Below are 15,351 nucleotides of genomic sequence, written 5' to 3' on the forward strand. Positions count from 1 at the left end.
TCCTCTTGATATTTCTGAGCACTTCATAAATTCCCATTTGGTAAAACCAGAGCGTGGGGGAGTGCCCTGGAGGACGCTGTGCTTTGCTGGATGAGGAGTGATGTGTTTTTGGAAGCTTGGCTTTATTTTTGTAGTGTGCAGCCCCTACCAAAAGGAAGTCATGCAGCCCAGCAAGGCCAGCGTGCTCCTTGGAAATCCCTGGGTTTCTTCAAACTCTCTTACAGCTTATGGGCTGTTTGTCTAAAGGATGAGGATCTGAGGATTGGCTCTAAGGCAGGTTGCCCCGCTGTGGGGTGTATTTATTGAATAGAATAAACCAGGTTGGAAGAGGCCTTCAAGATCATTGCTTCCAACCTATCAACCAATCCAACCCCACCTAATCAACTAACCCATGGCACCAAGTACCCCATCAAGTCTCCTCCTGAACACCTCCAGGGATGGCAACTCCACCACCTCCCTGGGCAGCACATTCCAATGGCCAATTTCTCCTTATGTGAAGAATTTCTTCCTCACATCCAGCCTAAACCTCCCCTGGTGCAGCCTGAGACTGTGTCCTCTTGTTCTGGTGCTGGCTGCCTGGGAGAAGAGACCAACATCCGCCTGTCTACGTCCTCCCTTCAGGTAGTTGTAGAGAGCAATGAGGTCACCCCTGAGTCTCCTCTTTTCCAGGCTAAGCAACCCCAGCTCCCTCAGCCTCTCCTCATAGGGCTTGTGTTCCAGTGTACAAAAGAAATGCTGTTTGTGGCTTGCTCTCTTACAGATAACCATCAGAAAGAGAAGAATAAACCAGGTTGGAAGAGACCTTTGAGATCGAGTCCAACCTATCACCCAACATCATCTAATCAACTAACCCATGGCACCAAGCAGCCCATCCAGTCTCTTCCTAAACACCTCCAGTGATGGTGACTCTACCACCTCCCTGGGCAGCCCACAAGGCTAAATTAAATGGTAGCTGGGAGTATTGGATGCAGAGGATTCAGTGCTCAGAGTCCCTTCCCACTGCCTGTTCTTTTCAAACTCTTCAGGGCAGAAACTTATATTTTTTTTTTTTGTATTGATGTTTTTCACTGCACATAACCAGTGGAGCCCTAATCCTGACTGAGGTTTTGGGAACCACAGTGAGGCAAATAAATACTTGTTGGTTGATGGTTCTTTTTTTTTCCCTCCCCTTTCCCTGTCAGATGTTAACATCTCCAGAGAAATCACGCAGTCATTTGTCCTTGTCCCTGAGGTTTTGTGCAAAATAGCACTGAAGTTCTCTAGAAGAGACTTGAATACAACTCACTGTATTCATTCTTTGAATGCTGAGCAGAGTAGAAAGGTATCCTACCCATTTTGAGAGGACTTGAGTAGCTTTTGATTTCACTGACCTATGCAGATCTTCAGTGTGTTTAAAACCATGGTTGATTTTTAGAGCTCAAACCTGGACTTTTACTTCATGACCTCCTTTCAGACTTGCACATACAAGGGATTTCACTGTGTTATCCTGAGGGGAAAAACCTAATGCAATTCCAGAAGGATTGCAAGAGAAGTGCCTGGATGGCTGTAGAGCATGTGATAAACCTCCCAGACACTGAAATTCAAAGGGTTTAGCTATTTGGAAGAAACAAAATGAATGTTTTAAATACAGGCAACTGCTCCTGGAGAAGAATCTGCTGGCTGCCATGAGGGTGCCCATAGCTTGACTTCTTTTGCAGGGTGGGAGCTGAGCAAGGGAAGTGGGATTTATATTTGGCTTTTCTTGTTAGTTTGCCTTTCAGGATACTTTGTGTGCTGTCCTGATCTGATCTCACTGCAATCTATGATACCTGATAGGGGAAATTCTAGCTGGCAGGAGCAGGCATGAGCTGTAAGTGTGTGCTCCTCCAATATAGGAGAAAACAAAGCTTAGCTTTTCCCTCTTTCCCCTCATGTTTAACAAGAGGACACAGTCTCAAGCTGCACCAGGGGAGGTTTAGGCAGGATATTAGGAATAAATTCTTTCCAGATAGAGAGATTGGTCATTGGAATGTGCTGCCCTGGGAGGTGGTGGAGTCACCATCACTGGAGGTGTTTAGGAAGAGACTGGATGAGGCGCTTGGTGCCATGGTTTAGTTGATGAGATGGTGTTGGGTGATAGGCTGGACTCAACGATCTCAAGGGTCTTTTCCAACCTGGTTTATTCTCTTCCATCTTATACTTTCTATAGTCCAACTTACCCTGATGAATCTTGGTTTGGTGATGAGCAGTATGCTCTGCCTTTTGTTTTCTCCCTTTTTCTTACTGTATTAAAGTTTTGAAAAGTTTTCCAGAGGGTGCTCCCTGCCTCCCTGCTAGTTGGAGAAGTTCACTTGTCCAGAAACCTAAATTTAGTCCTTGGCTGCCGCAGAGGAGTCGTTCAGCCTTATCTCTCACTTGTCTTTTCTCATTGGTTTTTGCCAAAGCGCTTCCTAACATGATAAAATAAAGTATCTTCCAAAGTTGCCTGTCTCCTTGCAAACCAAGTTTACATCCCTTGAAATATTGGCCTGGCATGTGCTTTATTAAATGAGGAATCACTTTAAGTTGCTGAGGTAAGGGCCAACTAGTAAGGTAAGTGATGGTGACAGGCAATAAAAATCTTCCTGCAGGAAGTACTTCCAAGATTTTTGTTTTCTTCTCTGACCAGGAGAAGTGTTCATCAGGGTCACCTTCTGCACTGCAGCAGCAGGGAAAGTTCCTTTGCAAAACCCCAAAGCAAACAACAAAGAAACCAACGAAACAAAACAAAACCAACCAAACCCCCCCAAACAAACAAACAAAACCCAACCAAGCAACAAACAAAAACCACACAGGAAGAAAACAAACCCCAGCAAAAACTGGTAATGAGTTTGAGCTCCTGGACTTCCTTTTTCATTTTCCTTAATGAGCACATGTCAATGTTCTCCCATCCTCACATCTCCAGGATATTCTGCCTTTGGATGCTGTGCCTTGTGGCGCTTTCAGTGCAGCCAAAACCAAACTCTGAACACAGAAAGAGGTTACCTAGTGGGGAATTTTTATTACCCACCCATTCCTTCCCTTTCTGCATATCTTGTTCTTTTTCCCACTTCTCTCTGTGCTCAGCTGCTCTCAGATATCTGTAAGAAAGGTGATGGAGAAGGAGAAAATGCTCTGTACTTCTATTGCTGGGGAGGGGTTTGGAGCACAGCCCTATGAGGAGAGGCTGAGGGAGCTGGGGTTGCTTAGCCTGGAGAAGAGGAGGCTCAGGGGCGACCTTATTGCTGTCTACAACTACCTGAAGGGAGGTTGTAGCCAGGTGGGGGTTGGTCTCTTCTGCCAGGCACCCAGCACCAGAACAAGAGGACAGAGTCTAAGCTGCACCAGGGGAGGTTTAGGCTGGATGTTAGGAAGAAATTCTTCGCAGAAGGAGAGATTGGCCATGGGAATGTGCTGCCCAGGGAGGTGGTGGAGTTGCCATCCCCGGAGGTGTTTAGGAAGAGCCTGGATGAGGCACTTGGTGCCATGGTTTAGTTGATGAGATGGTGTTGGGTGATAGGTTGGACTCCATGATCTCAAAGGTCTTTTCCAGCCTGGTTAACTCTCTTTTATTGGAAGGCAAAGACCAGAGGATGCCATCTCACTTTATTCCTTGAATTGCAGGAACCTAAATACTCTTGAGGGCACCTGGTCCTGCCCCTGGTGTTTCTTTGATATCTTCAGCCCAGCCTGTGCAGACAGCATGGGAAAGCTGCTCTTACTGGTTTCCACTGACGGTCTTAAAAGGAATGTTCAGCTCAGCTGCTCAGGGGTGAGGGAAAACGTCATCAGAGGAGTTTGAGCAGTGTTTGCATGTTGGGACTTTCATCTAAAATGCCTTGAGTGCCATGGTCTACTCCTGAGGTCTGTGGAGACAGCTTGGACTCTATGATCTTCAAGGTCTCTTCCAACCTTAGTTATACTGTGATACTGTGAGTGTATCAAGTGTGAGGGGTGATGTAACAGCTTCTCACTCTGAATAGGCTTGGAAGAGTAGGACCTTGTGATGGAGCACAGGAACTGTGGTTTCTCCCTTCTGTGAAGGTGTGATGGGTGTTGATGGCTGTTGATGGCAGGTGCTAGACTGGCATCTTGTGCAGGGTTTGTGCGATTAGGGCTCTGTTGCTTTTTGTGCCCTCAGTTGGAGTGGAACAGCAGGAGCAAGATGTAGGGCACAAGTGTGTGCTGCTTGCAGAGTTGATGGAGCTCACCTGCCCAAATGATAGGCAATGGTACAAGTCCCCTCTGTTCTTAAGTCAGTCTGTGAGGGCTGAAAATCCAGTGAAAACTATCAAGCATAACCATTTGAGGCTTCTTATTGTTGGAATGGGAATCTTGAAGTTGAAAATAAGGAAGAATTGGGCTGGATTTAAAACCTGCCAAATATTTGTTCACCCACTGCCAGCTTCTGAGGACCTTTTGCAGAGGGACAGTTTTGAGGAGCAAGCTTGGCAGGCAGCTCAGGCATTTGAAAGCAGCCAGTGCAAAACAGTTCTTTGTCACCTAAGGAGAGTGTGTGAAGGAGCAAGGATAGCTGGAGTCAGCTAAGAAAATTTAGGCTGTGGCTTAATTTCTTGTCTCACTAAAGGCAGACTGGGATTTGGAAAGGAACAAAGTATGAAGCAGATCCTGTGCTGGGGTTTTGTGTGTGTGTGTGTTTGTGAGAAGCAGAGTGGTATTTCATCACTTTTCAAAGGGGTTTGAAGTATTTGCAGAGCATTACCAGCACTGCAGACAGGAGCAGCAGCAGAAATTCCATTTTTAATTGTTTGGCATTCCTTCATCTTAGGCTCCTGGACTGCTTAATACAAATGTTAAATGAAAACTTGGAGCTTTTGTGTAGGCTGAGTATTTGCCACTGCAGCAGGGAGTGTAATGCAAGTGGCATTCTGGGTCGACTGATTTCCAAGCTCCATGCAAATAACTGTCACCAGGTTATGCAGAGGTTGCAGGGACTGACCTGGAGGATGAAAGTTTCTTCACTGCAATCACCTGGGTAGGGTGAATGATGGTAATTATTGCTAACCTTGCTGGGGGCTCAGATGAGGAGCACTTTGCTTTAGCAAGCATTTGAGAGCTGTTTTTGCTTAATGTGGGTATAAGTGAAAAAGCAGGATAGATCCTTGTTGATCCCATGGGAGGGAAACAGAAAGTCATTGTGCAGGAGTGACTGTTGGAAAGAGTAATGGATGGGTGCTAAACCAGCTCCTCAAGTGTCTAAACTTGTATTAAAAGTATACTAAACTTGTACTTTCTTTCTTGTTTCAGTGTTCTGAGGTCATGAAACTTAATCCACAGCAAGCTCCATTATATGTGAGTACAAATTTCAAGCACTTTTGGTTGGGTTTTTTTTAATGCTTTCCTACTGTTGACATAAAATGCTTACCACCCCCCACCCCCCCTTTATGGAGATGCTGCTCCTTTTTCCCTTTGCTCCCCAAAGATGTTATTTGTCTGAATTCTGTTGCAAATGCCCAGTGGTAGCACTCAGGTAGGTCACAGAGCTCCTTTCTTTCCAGCAGAGAATTTGAAGGGAGTTTTGGGGCAGGTAATTCTGTCACCCTGCAGGCAGCTCCTGCTTGTGTGTTGTGTTTTCATCTTCCCCAAAGCATTCTCAAGTGCGTGACTCTGCTCTTGTGATTTGATGTGCTGAGAGGCTGTGAGAAGGACTTGCTTGTGTGGGAAAGAGAGCAGTGCAGCGTGCAGGGCTTGCCCACTGTGATAATGTTGTGTGTTGGGGTTTTTTTCTCTCCTCTGGTCCGAGTTTTAAACGTGGCAGGGAGGAACTGGAAGCAGCAAGCGGCTGTGCTGCGCTGTGAGTGCTGCTGCTGGTTTACATCAGCCTCCTGGAAGCTTGTAACCTCGGTGGCTATGTTAATAAGGAACAAGCTTCCTCTCCCTCTTGAATAGCAGCTTTGTTGCAGAACATGGGGACTGTCAAATTAGACTTGGATTTGTGGGGGTGTGTGCATGTGTGTTACATTGGTGCCAAAGCTGCCAGCCAGGTTTGTAACTGTTTGCTTTCCGTCTCCAGAGCAGGCTTAGCTGATGAAGCCTTCCTGTGCTTGTGGTTCTGCCCACAGACCTCGCTTAAAAGGCTGGAGCTGGATGCAAGGGTGGAAAACTTGGAGCGAAAATTGCTTGCAAATGTGGAAAGGAAGGAGAAATGATCAGGGCTGGTGACAGACCAGTGTCTTGGAAAGGGTTGTGTGTTGTGAGCAGCGGATCATATTGACCTTTAATGCTGTGGAAGCTTTTACATTTTGCCTACCAGCTGGAAGCTTGTACTGGAATTTATTCTCTACTTGCTTTACCAGCTCTTCTGCTTGAAGCAAGATTAAAACCTTGTAGTCTAGCCTGGCTTTGGGAGAGTGTCTTCCCTGGGCTACACCACCAATATTCTCTGTTTTGGAGTCATAGAATGGGTTGGATTGGAAAGAACCTCCAAAGGTGGTCTAGTCCAAACCCCCAGCAGTCAGCAGGGACATCCTCCACTAGATTAGGTTGCTCAGAGCCCTCTCGAGCCTCACCTGGAATATCTGCAGGGATGGGGCCTCAACTGCCTCCTTTGGCCAACATGTTTCAGTGTTCCAGCACCCTCATGGTGCAGAACTTCTTCCTAGCATCCACTCTAAACCTCCTTTTCTCTAATTTCAAACCATTGCCCCTCATCCTATCCCTGCAGGCCTTTGGAAACAATCCCTCTCCAGCCTTCTTGTAGGACCCTTTTGGGTACTGGAAAAGCACTAAATTGAAACTAAGTGTTGCCTGAATGTTGTGGCACTGCAAGCCTGCGAAATTCACCTTGACTTGGAAGAAACTTGATTTAAACTGAGGATGCTTTAAAAAAAGACTGAAACACCATAAAAGAGAACAAACCAAACACAACCAGTATGACTGTAGATGCTGTGGTGGAAACACTTGAATGGTACAAAGCAGGCTGAAGTTACCCTTATGTCTCTTGACTTATGTATGACTTAACTAGTGTGGAAGCTTTGTTTTCCCAGTCTTATCTTCTGCCTGAGTTTATTTTCCCACTGTTGTGTGTGGGTTTGTATTTAATGTGGAACGCTGGAGTGCTGCACTTAAATGTCCTCATCCCCATGTGACAGTGAGGAGGACTGGGGCTGAGGTCAAATGTAGCCCAGTGTGAAGCAGGGGGTGTATGGCCCAGTGTAGTGCTGCTTTACCATGCAAATAAGTCAGTGACAGTGTTATTAATACAGCAGACTCCCGTTTTGTCTTCCTCCTCTTTCCCTGCCCAGGTGTCTGTGCAAATCAGCTACCTTTCCAAAGCAATTTTGGTAACTTAAGGAAGAGGCAGAAGGGTTGGGGGCAAAAAGAAACTTGAGGACCCTGAGAATTCAATCTTTAGTCTTCCTCTTTGCTCTGAATGTAAATGCTTTGTACGTTTTAAGGTGAGTTTTGTTTTCTGTGTCTTGTTACTGACAGCTCAGCTCGTCTGAGAGTTGTTAGGTGTGTGCAGAACATGAAGAAAAATGCCTCTTCCAGGTGTTTGTAGTTTCAAGAGGCAGGCCCAACAGCAGTCTTGTGGCCTGACCTTTGGTAGGTGAATAGCAAGCCTCAAGAATGTGTCAGCTCCTTTTTCTGCCTGTAGACTCCTTGAGCTTGTTTGCAGTATCCTGCAGCATTCCTGAGCAGCATCCTGTGCATTTCTTGGGAAGGAATGTGGTCTCTGGAGCAGGTGACTGGAAATACCAGGCAATGCAAACATATCAGGGGATCTCCCCACACTGGCCTACTCTCAGGAAATTTGCTTCCTCCAAATTTCTCCCCTTTCATTCTTGACATCTTTGCACTGCATCCTTTAGACCTCTCTTCTTTTATGCCAGTATCTTAAATTCAAGATTACTTAGATGTGTTTATTAATCTTTATGTTGCATGAATTTCATCCTGAAAACTTTTAGTACATGTTTTTTATCACCATCATCATAATGAGCTCTGTTTAGGAGGATAAAGTAAAAGATGGTGTCTCCAGTTCAGTTGCTGGAAGCCAGTTTCAGAGCTTGAGAATCTTTTCATCCTGTCTGATAGTTAGCAGGTTGCCCAGATTGATTTCCAGTTATCCAAAGTCTTTTGGGACCCCAAGATGTCCAGTGCACTTGGGACCAAAATTTCATGAGTGATGGAAGAGATGGTGAAGAGAAGACTCTGGGGAGACCTAATAGCCTACCAGTACCTGAAGGGGGCTACAAGAAGGCTGCAGAGGGACTATTGATAAAGGCCTGCCGTGAAAGGACAAGGGGCAGTGGTTTGAAATGAGAGGAGATTTAGTTTGGATGTAAGGAACAAGCTTTCTACTGGAACAGGTTGCCCAGAGAGGTAGTTGAGGCCCCATCCTTAGAGATATTCAGGGTCAGGCTTGAGAAGGCTCTGAGGAACCTGGTCTAGTGGAGGATGTCCCTACTGACTGCAGGGGGGATGGACTAGATGAGCTTTGGAGGTCCCTTCCAACCCAAACCATTCTGTGATGATTGTATGATGATGGTACTTCCATCTGTGCACTAACAGAGGGACAGAGATTCTTCTATTCCTCAAGTCAATGTACATGAACAGAGAGAAGACCACTGGCTACATCCTTCTTGGTACCTTCTTTTTAATTCCTGGGGGGTGTCACAGCCTGTAATGGTGACACTAGTTGTCTTTGTAGTAGATTGAGATAAAGGGCAAAACATATTCTAATAGAGTATCATGGTTTTGTGATTGTTTGTGCCATGTAAGCTTTTCCTGATGGTTTGGTGGTCAGTGAGGTGGCTGCAGGTTTCAGCTTGCTTCTGCGGACAAGGAGCCCTTGGCTTGTTCAGTTGGTCCCTCCAGGAGCCATCATATCTCTCACCCAGAGCTGTTAGGTACCTGCTGTTAATACTTTAACGAGCTCTCCTGGCCCAGAGCTTGGTGCTGCTCACAGCAGTGCAGTCATGGGGCAGAGGAGCCTGTGCCAGAAGAGATAGGGCAGCAAAGTGTTCCTCAATATAGCATGAGGAAGGTTCACTGTGGTGTGATACCGTTAATGCTGGGGCTTAAACAGGCTGTAGGTCAAGCAGCTGTCCCATCTGTACCACAGTCAACATGCAATTGCCTTTATAAAGAGCAGTCTTGCTTTGCAGAGTCTGGGGCTTCCTATGGTGCTGTGAATTTGGCATGAAGATGTTTAACCTGCTTCCTCCTTCCTCGGGTATCTGATCAGTGGTTCCAGTGGTACCACTAATCATGCTGCCAGCAGTGATGTTCTGGAGAAGTAGAGTGGGGAAGTCATTGACAAGGTCTTCTGTAGTTCACATAGCTGTGATGATGAAGCTTTGAGTTCTCAGTGTTACAGCAGTGATCTTAAACTTTGTGGTACAAGCTTGACTTTGATGCAGGGGTAGTCTGCAGGGCTATAATCAGCATAGCATGGGGAGGGTTTTAACACTGAGCTTTATCTCCCAGCTTTTTTGCACTAGCACAAGTCAAGGTTACAGAAAGCAACTGCCACTTGAGTGGATTGAGTGTATCTGAGTTGTGCTGCTACTGTTCTCATGGGCTGTTTTCTTCCCAGGGTGTGATTGTATGGCTCAGGCTTTACATAGCCTTGGATGCAACTGTGGATGTTCCATGGAAAAGTTTCTCTCCAATACAAGGTCATTCAGGTGCATTTTGCTACAGGATGTGCAAAAAAAGTCCATGTGGCTGGACAGTTCTTTGTCTGCTCAGACTGTACTGATGCACAAATACTGCATGAAATCTGAAACCGGCCCTATCTGCATCCCTTCTGTATGTCAGTGCTGTCCCACTGATCCAGGCACAGCCCACAGAATGAAGGGCAGTGCTTCAAACCACCTTTCTGATCTTCCTGGGGCTTTGTGCTCAGGAAACCTGGCATCTCAAAGCTGAAAAGGCAACTCTGTTTACTGGGAGGCCTGCAGAACTCTTTGGTTATTAGGAGGTGGGAAGTCAGGAGCTTCAGTTTTGATTGGTTTTGGTGAATGGAACAGAACAGAATTAACCAGGTTGGAAAAGACCTTTGAGATCATGGAGTCCAACCTGTCACCCAACACCATCTCATCAACTAAACCATGGCACCAAGTGCCTCATCCAGTCTCTTCCTAAACACCTCCAGTGATGGTGACTCCACCACCTCCCTGGGCAGCACATTCCAGTGGCCAATCTCTCTTTCTGGGAAGAATTTCTTCCTAACATCCAGCCTAAACCTCCTGTGGCACAGCTTGAGACTGTGTCCTCTTGTTCTGGTGCTGGTTGCCTGGGAGAAGAGACCAACCCCCACCTGGCTACAACCTCCCTTCAGGTAGTTGTAGACAGCAGTACTTGCAATGGCCTCTCTGCTCATCCTATTTTTGTATCTACCTACCAACAGAAGTCAATACTTCAGCTTCAGTATTGTAAGGCACTTCCCTAGCTATTGTCAACTTGTTATTGGAATATCCAGGTCATCAAGGAGTATGTGGATAGGAAAAAAGGGTTGACAATGCTCTAAACAATGGAGGTGTGTCAGGGGACCTTTTTTTATTGTTGTGATTCATTAGGATCTCTGTTTATAGATTAGTCACTTAGCTTAAACTCAACTGTTGCTAGCATGCAGGCAAGAGAGAGAATGGCAGAGAGCTTTGTGAAGGTGAAGTGGTGATCTTTTATAGATGTTATTGTTAACTGAGAGTCCAGCAGTGTGGTGGTGTGCTGCTTCTTGCTGGAGTAGAGAGAATTTCCTTCATAATAGCTGGCATGGGGCTGTGTTTTGGATTTGTGGGGCAAACAGTGTTGATCATGAGGAGATGGTTTTGTTACTGCTGGATAGTGCTTACATAGGTCTCTTTTGCTCCTCACCCCACTATTGAGTAGGCAGTGGGGAACAAGAAGTTGGGAGGGGACACTGGTGGGACAGCTGACTCCACCTGGCCATTGGGATGTTCCACATGAGGTATTGGTCAGCAATAGAACTAGAGGGGAGGTTGGCTGAGGGGCATTGGTCAGTTGGTGGTGAGCTTTTGTTTTCATTTGCATCTCTTGTCTTTCTTGGGCTTCATTTCTCTCTTTGCTGTCTTAATTTCATTACATTTTCTCTTCATTTCAGGTATCAAACTGTTCCTTTCTTAACTCACAGGTTTTCTCACTTTTTGCCCTTTCAATTCTCTTCCCCCATCCTGCTGCTGGGGGACAATGGGCAAGCGACTGTGTGGTGCTTAATTGCTGGTTGGGGTTAAACCACTGCAATTCAGCAAGAGATTTAATTACAAGGGGATCAAGGATCACAAGCTTATTGTGTCCTTGTTTCTAACCAAAATTTAGTGAATATGAAGTGTGTCTCTGTGAGTGATCAAGCTTGAGCCTTCAGCTGCTTACAGTGTCCTGAAGAATCATCCCCTCCAAAGTGACCTGCATGGCTCCTGATTTCAGCCTCTGCTAGCTGTAGCATCTTTGTAAGGTTATTGATCATTCCTCTAACCCAGTCACATCTCCTGCTACTCTGAAATCAATGCTGGGGGCTTTTTTAGAAGTGTAACCTGAGAGCAGTATTGGTTATGAATGTGTTGGGAAAGGACTGGGGTGACATGCAGGGTACAGGCCGGGAAGCATTAAGTGTCATCTCTTGATTGCTTCCAAGGCTGCAACCTTAGATCTGCCTTTAAGACAGGAATGTTTTTTCGTGCTGATAATGATCAGTGGGTGTGAAGTGGAAAAGATTAGCAGCTGCAGAAGGATGATGTATTACTGCAAACTTTCCTTTTTCCTTTTTGATTAAAAGGAACAAACTTGTTTTAAATCACAGCACCCCTCCTCTGCGTGGTTTGTCTAAGGTGTGCCCACGTTATTTGGAGTGACAAACCCAAATGTGTCATAACTGATGATTGCATGGGAGGGCAAACACTTAATTGATAAAACTGCTCCCATTGACTTTGGTCTTTAATCAGGTCTGTGGATGGAGTCTCTTGTATAAACTGCCACTTATGAGCTGTATAATCTGCAGAGTTTCTCAAGGAGAGTTTTGATAGAGATGAGAGCTCCCACTTCCAAGCCACAATGTCATGCAGCTTAATGAAGTATCAACTTCAAAAACACCAGGAGGAATGCATTGACCTTCTTGTAATATAACCTGGGGTTTGGGTACAGTAGGTCCTCTCTTCTGTTAATAAATGAACTACTGTAGATTTCCCAGTGTGTCCTGCCTCCAGATAAGAAGAAAAGGATAATGTTTGTAAGATTTTATAAGATTATAATGTTTGTAAGATTTTTCTCCCACTCACATGCAGAGTGATGCTCTTCTGAGGTGCACTGTGTATCCCTGAGAAAAACAATTGCAGTGACCTCTGATGTTCGTATTTTCACAACAAAACCCCACAACCCATCCCTTTGGAGTTAAATATTAAAGTATTAAAGAAAAAGGAATCATAATACAGGCACTGTGGCAGCAGTGCTTGTCCCAGGTGCTGTGGTTCCCCGTGCCCCTGAATGCACTGAGGTGCTGTGTGGGCATGCCTGCCTGGCACAAGATTAGTTACCATGGCTGAAACCATCTCAGGTGTGACTTGTGCACTGTTGTGGGCCAGGCAATTAATGATCTTCAGAGATCTCTCCCCAAAGGACAAAATGAAATAACTTTTTAATCCTACAGTGAGTTGTTGTTGTGAAGCTGGCAGCTGTGATTTAGTTACTTTTCTACTAAAGCTGAATTTGTTTGCTTAGTGGCATCTATGGTGACAAAGGCCACTGGGATGCCTGAATAGCTGAGATCAGTCCAGCAGAAACAGTAGAACATACCTCACATGCTTTTGATGTGGGAATTTCTCAGGAAAGTCACTCTACAGCAGCCCTGTCTTTCTCTTGAGGTCCTTCAGCAAGGGGAGGACCAGCCTTGATGTTTAGCTCAGCTCTGTGCTGAGAGGATCTGATAAATCCCTTGGCTGTTACTTGTTGGGTATTTGATTTCTTCTTAATGATAAGCTAGTTTTCTGCCCCACCTTCAAAATGTCTTTTGAATTATGAGTAAGTGGAAGGCCTCTGAGCACCTTTTACAAATAAAAGGTTTGCTGTGGAGGAACCTGCTTCTTGGTTTGGAAGTCAGCTGGGGCGCCTGAATAAAGTGATCTTTTGAGAGGAGCACCTTGCAGCTTGTCTGGTTCTGCTTTCATTCTGCAGGCAAAACACTTCCTTTGCTAAACTTTGCTTGACCTCATCTTTTTAGTTTTTGTCACTTAAGTGCTTGATGAAGATTCTTTTAATCCTCCACTTCCCAGTTTCTCACCTGCATCGTGGAAGAAGCCATCCCATCCATTGAAATGGTCCTCTGGTGGCTGCTGCTTGAGCTCAGCACCATTCTCTGGCAAGCTGCTGGCTGCTTCTCAGTCCTGGGTACCTAAATGAAGACTTGGGGTTGCACAGTTTGGCTATCATGAAGCCATACACTTGATTGGCTCATCATAAGTGAGGCTCTTGCTAGCTTGTGAGATCTGCACAGGACTCTTGGTGGAGTCACTTCTGTGTATTTACTGAAGGCAGCTTTAGCAGAAGTCGGAAGAGTCTTCCTGACCATCAGTATCCCCTTCTTCCAGGATAAGCCATCGATTAAATTGCACCTCAAAAGGCTCTTTCCCAACCTTTCTTCCATATTATCTGAAACTAAAAGTGCTGGTGATTTGGGTTCAAAGCCCTCCTCCCATAATAACCTATTTGATCTTTTCTTCTGTGATCCTGTTTTGTGAGTATGAATGTGCTGGTAAACAGCAAGTGGTCTGGCTTAGAGTCTGGAGCACTTGTCTGAAGTTCTGCCCTTAAGTCACCACTGCTTTGAAGCATTAATATACAGGGGAAAGCAAAGGAGGGAGCAGTCTCAATCTCCTGTTTTGGGCAGTGTTAGATTGCTCCAGCCTGTTTCTGAACCTGCAGAAGGAATTCTTCCATTGTCACATAAAATTTGGTTAAAACTGGGTAAAATGTTGCATGTGTCTCAGTCTCTGAATTCAGGATTCTTTGTTTCTTGTGGTAGGTGATGAACTGGTTAATGTCTGGAAGGATGCTAGGAGTAATAATGTCCCATCCCCAGTGCGGGCTGGCAGTGTTGGCTCCCCTTCTCTTGGAAGGAATCAGCAATGAAGATCAGAACTTAATGTTTAAAAGAAAATAGGGAATGTATTGATGGAGTTCATAAATATCCTTCTGTTACCTCTAGAATGACCAAAGAAATTTGCCATCTCATTCCTCAGGATACATATTCCTGCTTTATTTTCTGTAACAAAGTGCTGACAGTCGTTTTGAGGCAGTTCAGACAGCAAAGCTGATGTGAGAGTAGTGGTTATGAAGATGCTGATCACAGAATGGTAGGGGTTGGAAGGGACCTCTGGAGATCATCCAGTCCAACCCCCCTGCCAGAGCAGGGTCACCTAAGGCAGGTTACACAGGAGCACATATGAGTGGGTTTTGAAAAGCCCCAGAGAAGACTCCACAACCTCCCTGTTGTTCCAGTGCTCTGTCACCCTCACCCTAAGGAAGCGTCTCCTTATGTTGAGGTAGAACCTACTGCGTGCCAGCTTGTGCCAATTGTTCATTGTCTTGTCACTGGGCACCACCAAAAAGAGCCTGGCACCTTCATCCTGAAACCCACCACTCAGCTATTTGTAGGCAATGATCAGATCCTCTCTCAGCCTTCTCTTCTCCAGACTAAATAGCCCTAGGTCTCTCAGTCTCTCTTTATAGGAGAGACTTTCCAGTCCTCCAATCATTCCCGTGGCTCTCTGTTGGACTCTCTTCAGCAGCTCCTTGTCTCTCTTGAATTAGGGAGTCCCGAACTGGACGCAACATTCCAGGTGTCATCTCCCTAGTGCAGAGTACAGAGGAAGAAAGCCTCCCTAGACTTGCTGGCCCTGATTTGATGAAGACACGACGCTTTCCAAGAACCCGTCAGATCTCCTGTCCTCTCCCCTCAGTGGCTCCTTTCTGCTGTTGGAGGCTGCGTTGGGTGCGGTGTGCGCAGACGCCTGCGGTCTGCCTCGCTGGGGAGAGCGCTCGCAGGTCGTGCGGCGGTGAGCCGTGAGGCGCTGCGGGGCTGGGTGCGGAGCTCGGCGCTCTGCAGTGCCACCAAGCGGCCGTTCTGCCGCAGGACGCTGAATTAACCCGGCTGGAAAAGACCTTCGAGATCATCGAGTCCAACCAATCACCCAACATCACCCAACACAATCTCATCAACTAAACCACGGCACCAAGTGCCTCATCCAGTCTCTTTTCAAACACTTCCAGTGAGGGTGACTCCACCACCTCCCTGGGCAGCCCGCGCCTGGGGCTGCTGACTGCCTGCTGTGTCTTTGTTGCAAAGTGTTTCTTCTAAGCCTTGTCAAAGCTTCATCT

At 46.0% G+C, this 15,351-nt stretch overlaps 1 protein-coding gene across 9 annotated transcripts in view; it reads left to right on the plus strand.

Annotated features, from left to right (window-relative positions):
* Positions 1-15,351, plus strand: part of AKAP13 (A-kinase anchoring protein 13) — a 243,460-nt gene that overhangs the window by 62,923 nt on the left and 165,186 nt on the right. For all 9 annotated transcript variants that reach the window (XM_068143379.1, XM_068143382.1, XM_068143384.1 and 6 more), the window contains one exon: positions 5,266-5,310. In XM_068143379.1, the coding sequence (XP_067999480.1) occupies positions 5,278-5,310 (33 nt within the window). In that variant the 5' untranslated portion in view covers positions 5,266-5,277. The remainder of the gene's footprint in view (positions 1-5,265; positions 5,311-15,351) is intronic.

The sequence above is a fragment of the Melanerpes formicivorus genome, unplaced genomic scaffold, assembly GCF_026170545.1.
Source record: "Melanerpes formicivorus ecotype bairdi unplaced genomic scaffold, bMelFor1.0.p_v2 SCAF_10, whole genome shotgun sequence".
Classification (NCBI taxonomy): Eukaryota; Metazoa; Chordata; class Aves; order Piciformes; family Picidae; genus Melanerpes; species Melanerpes formicivorus.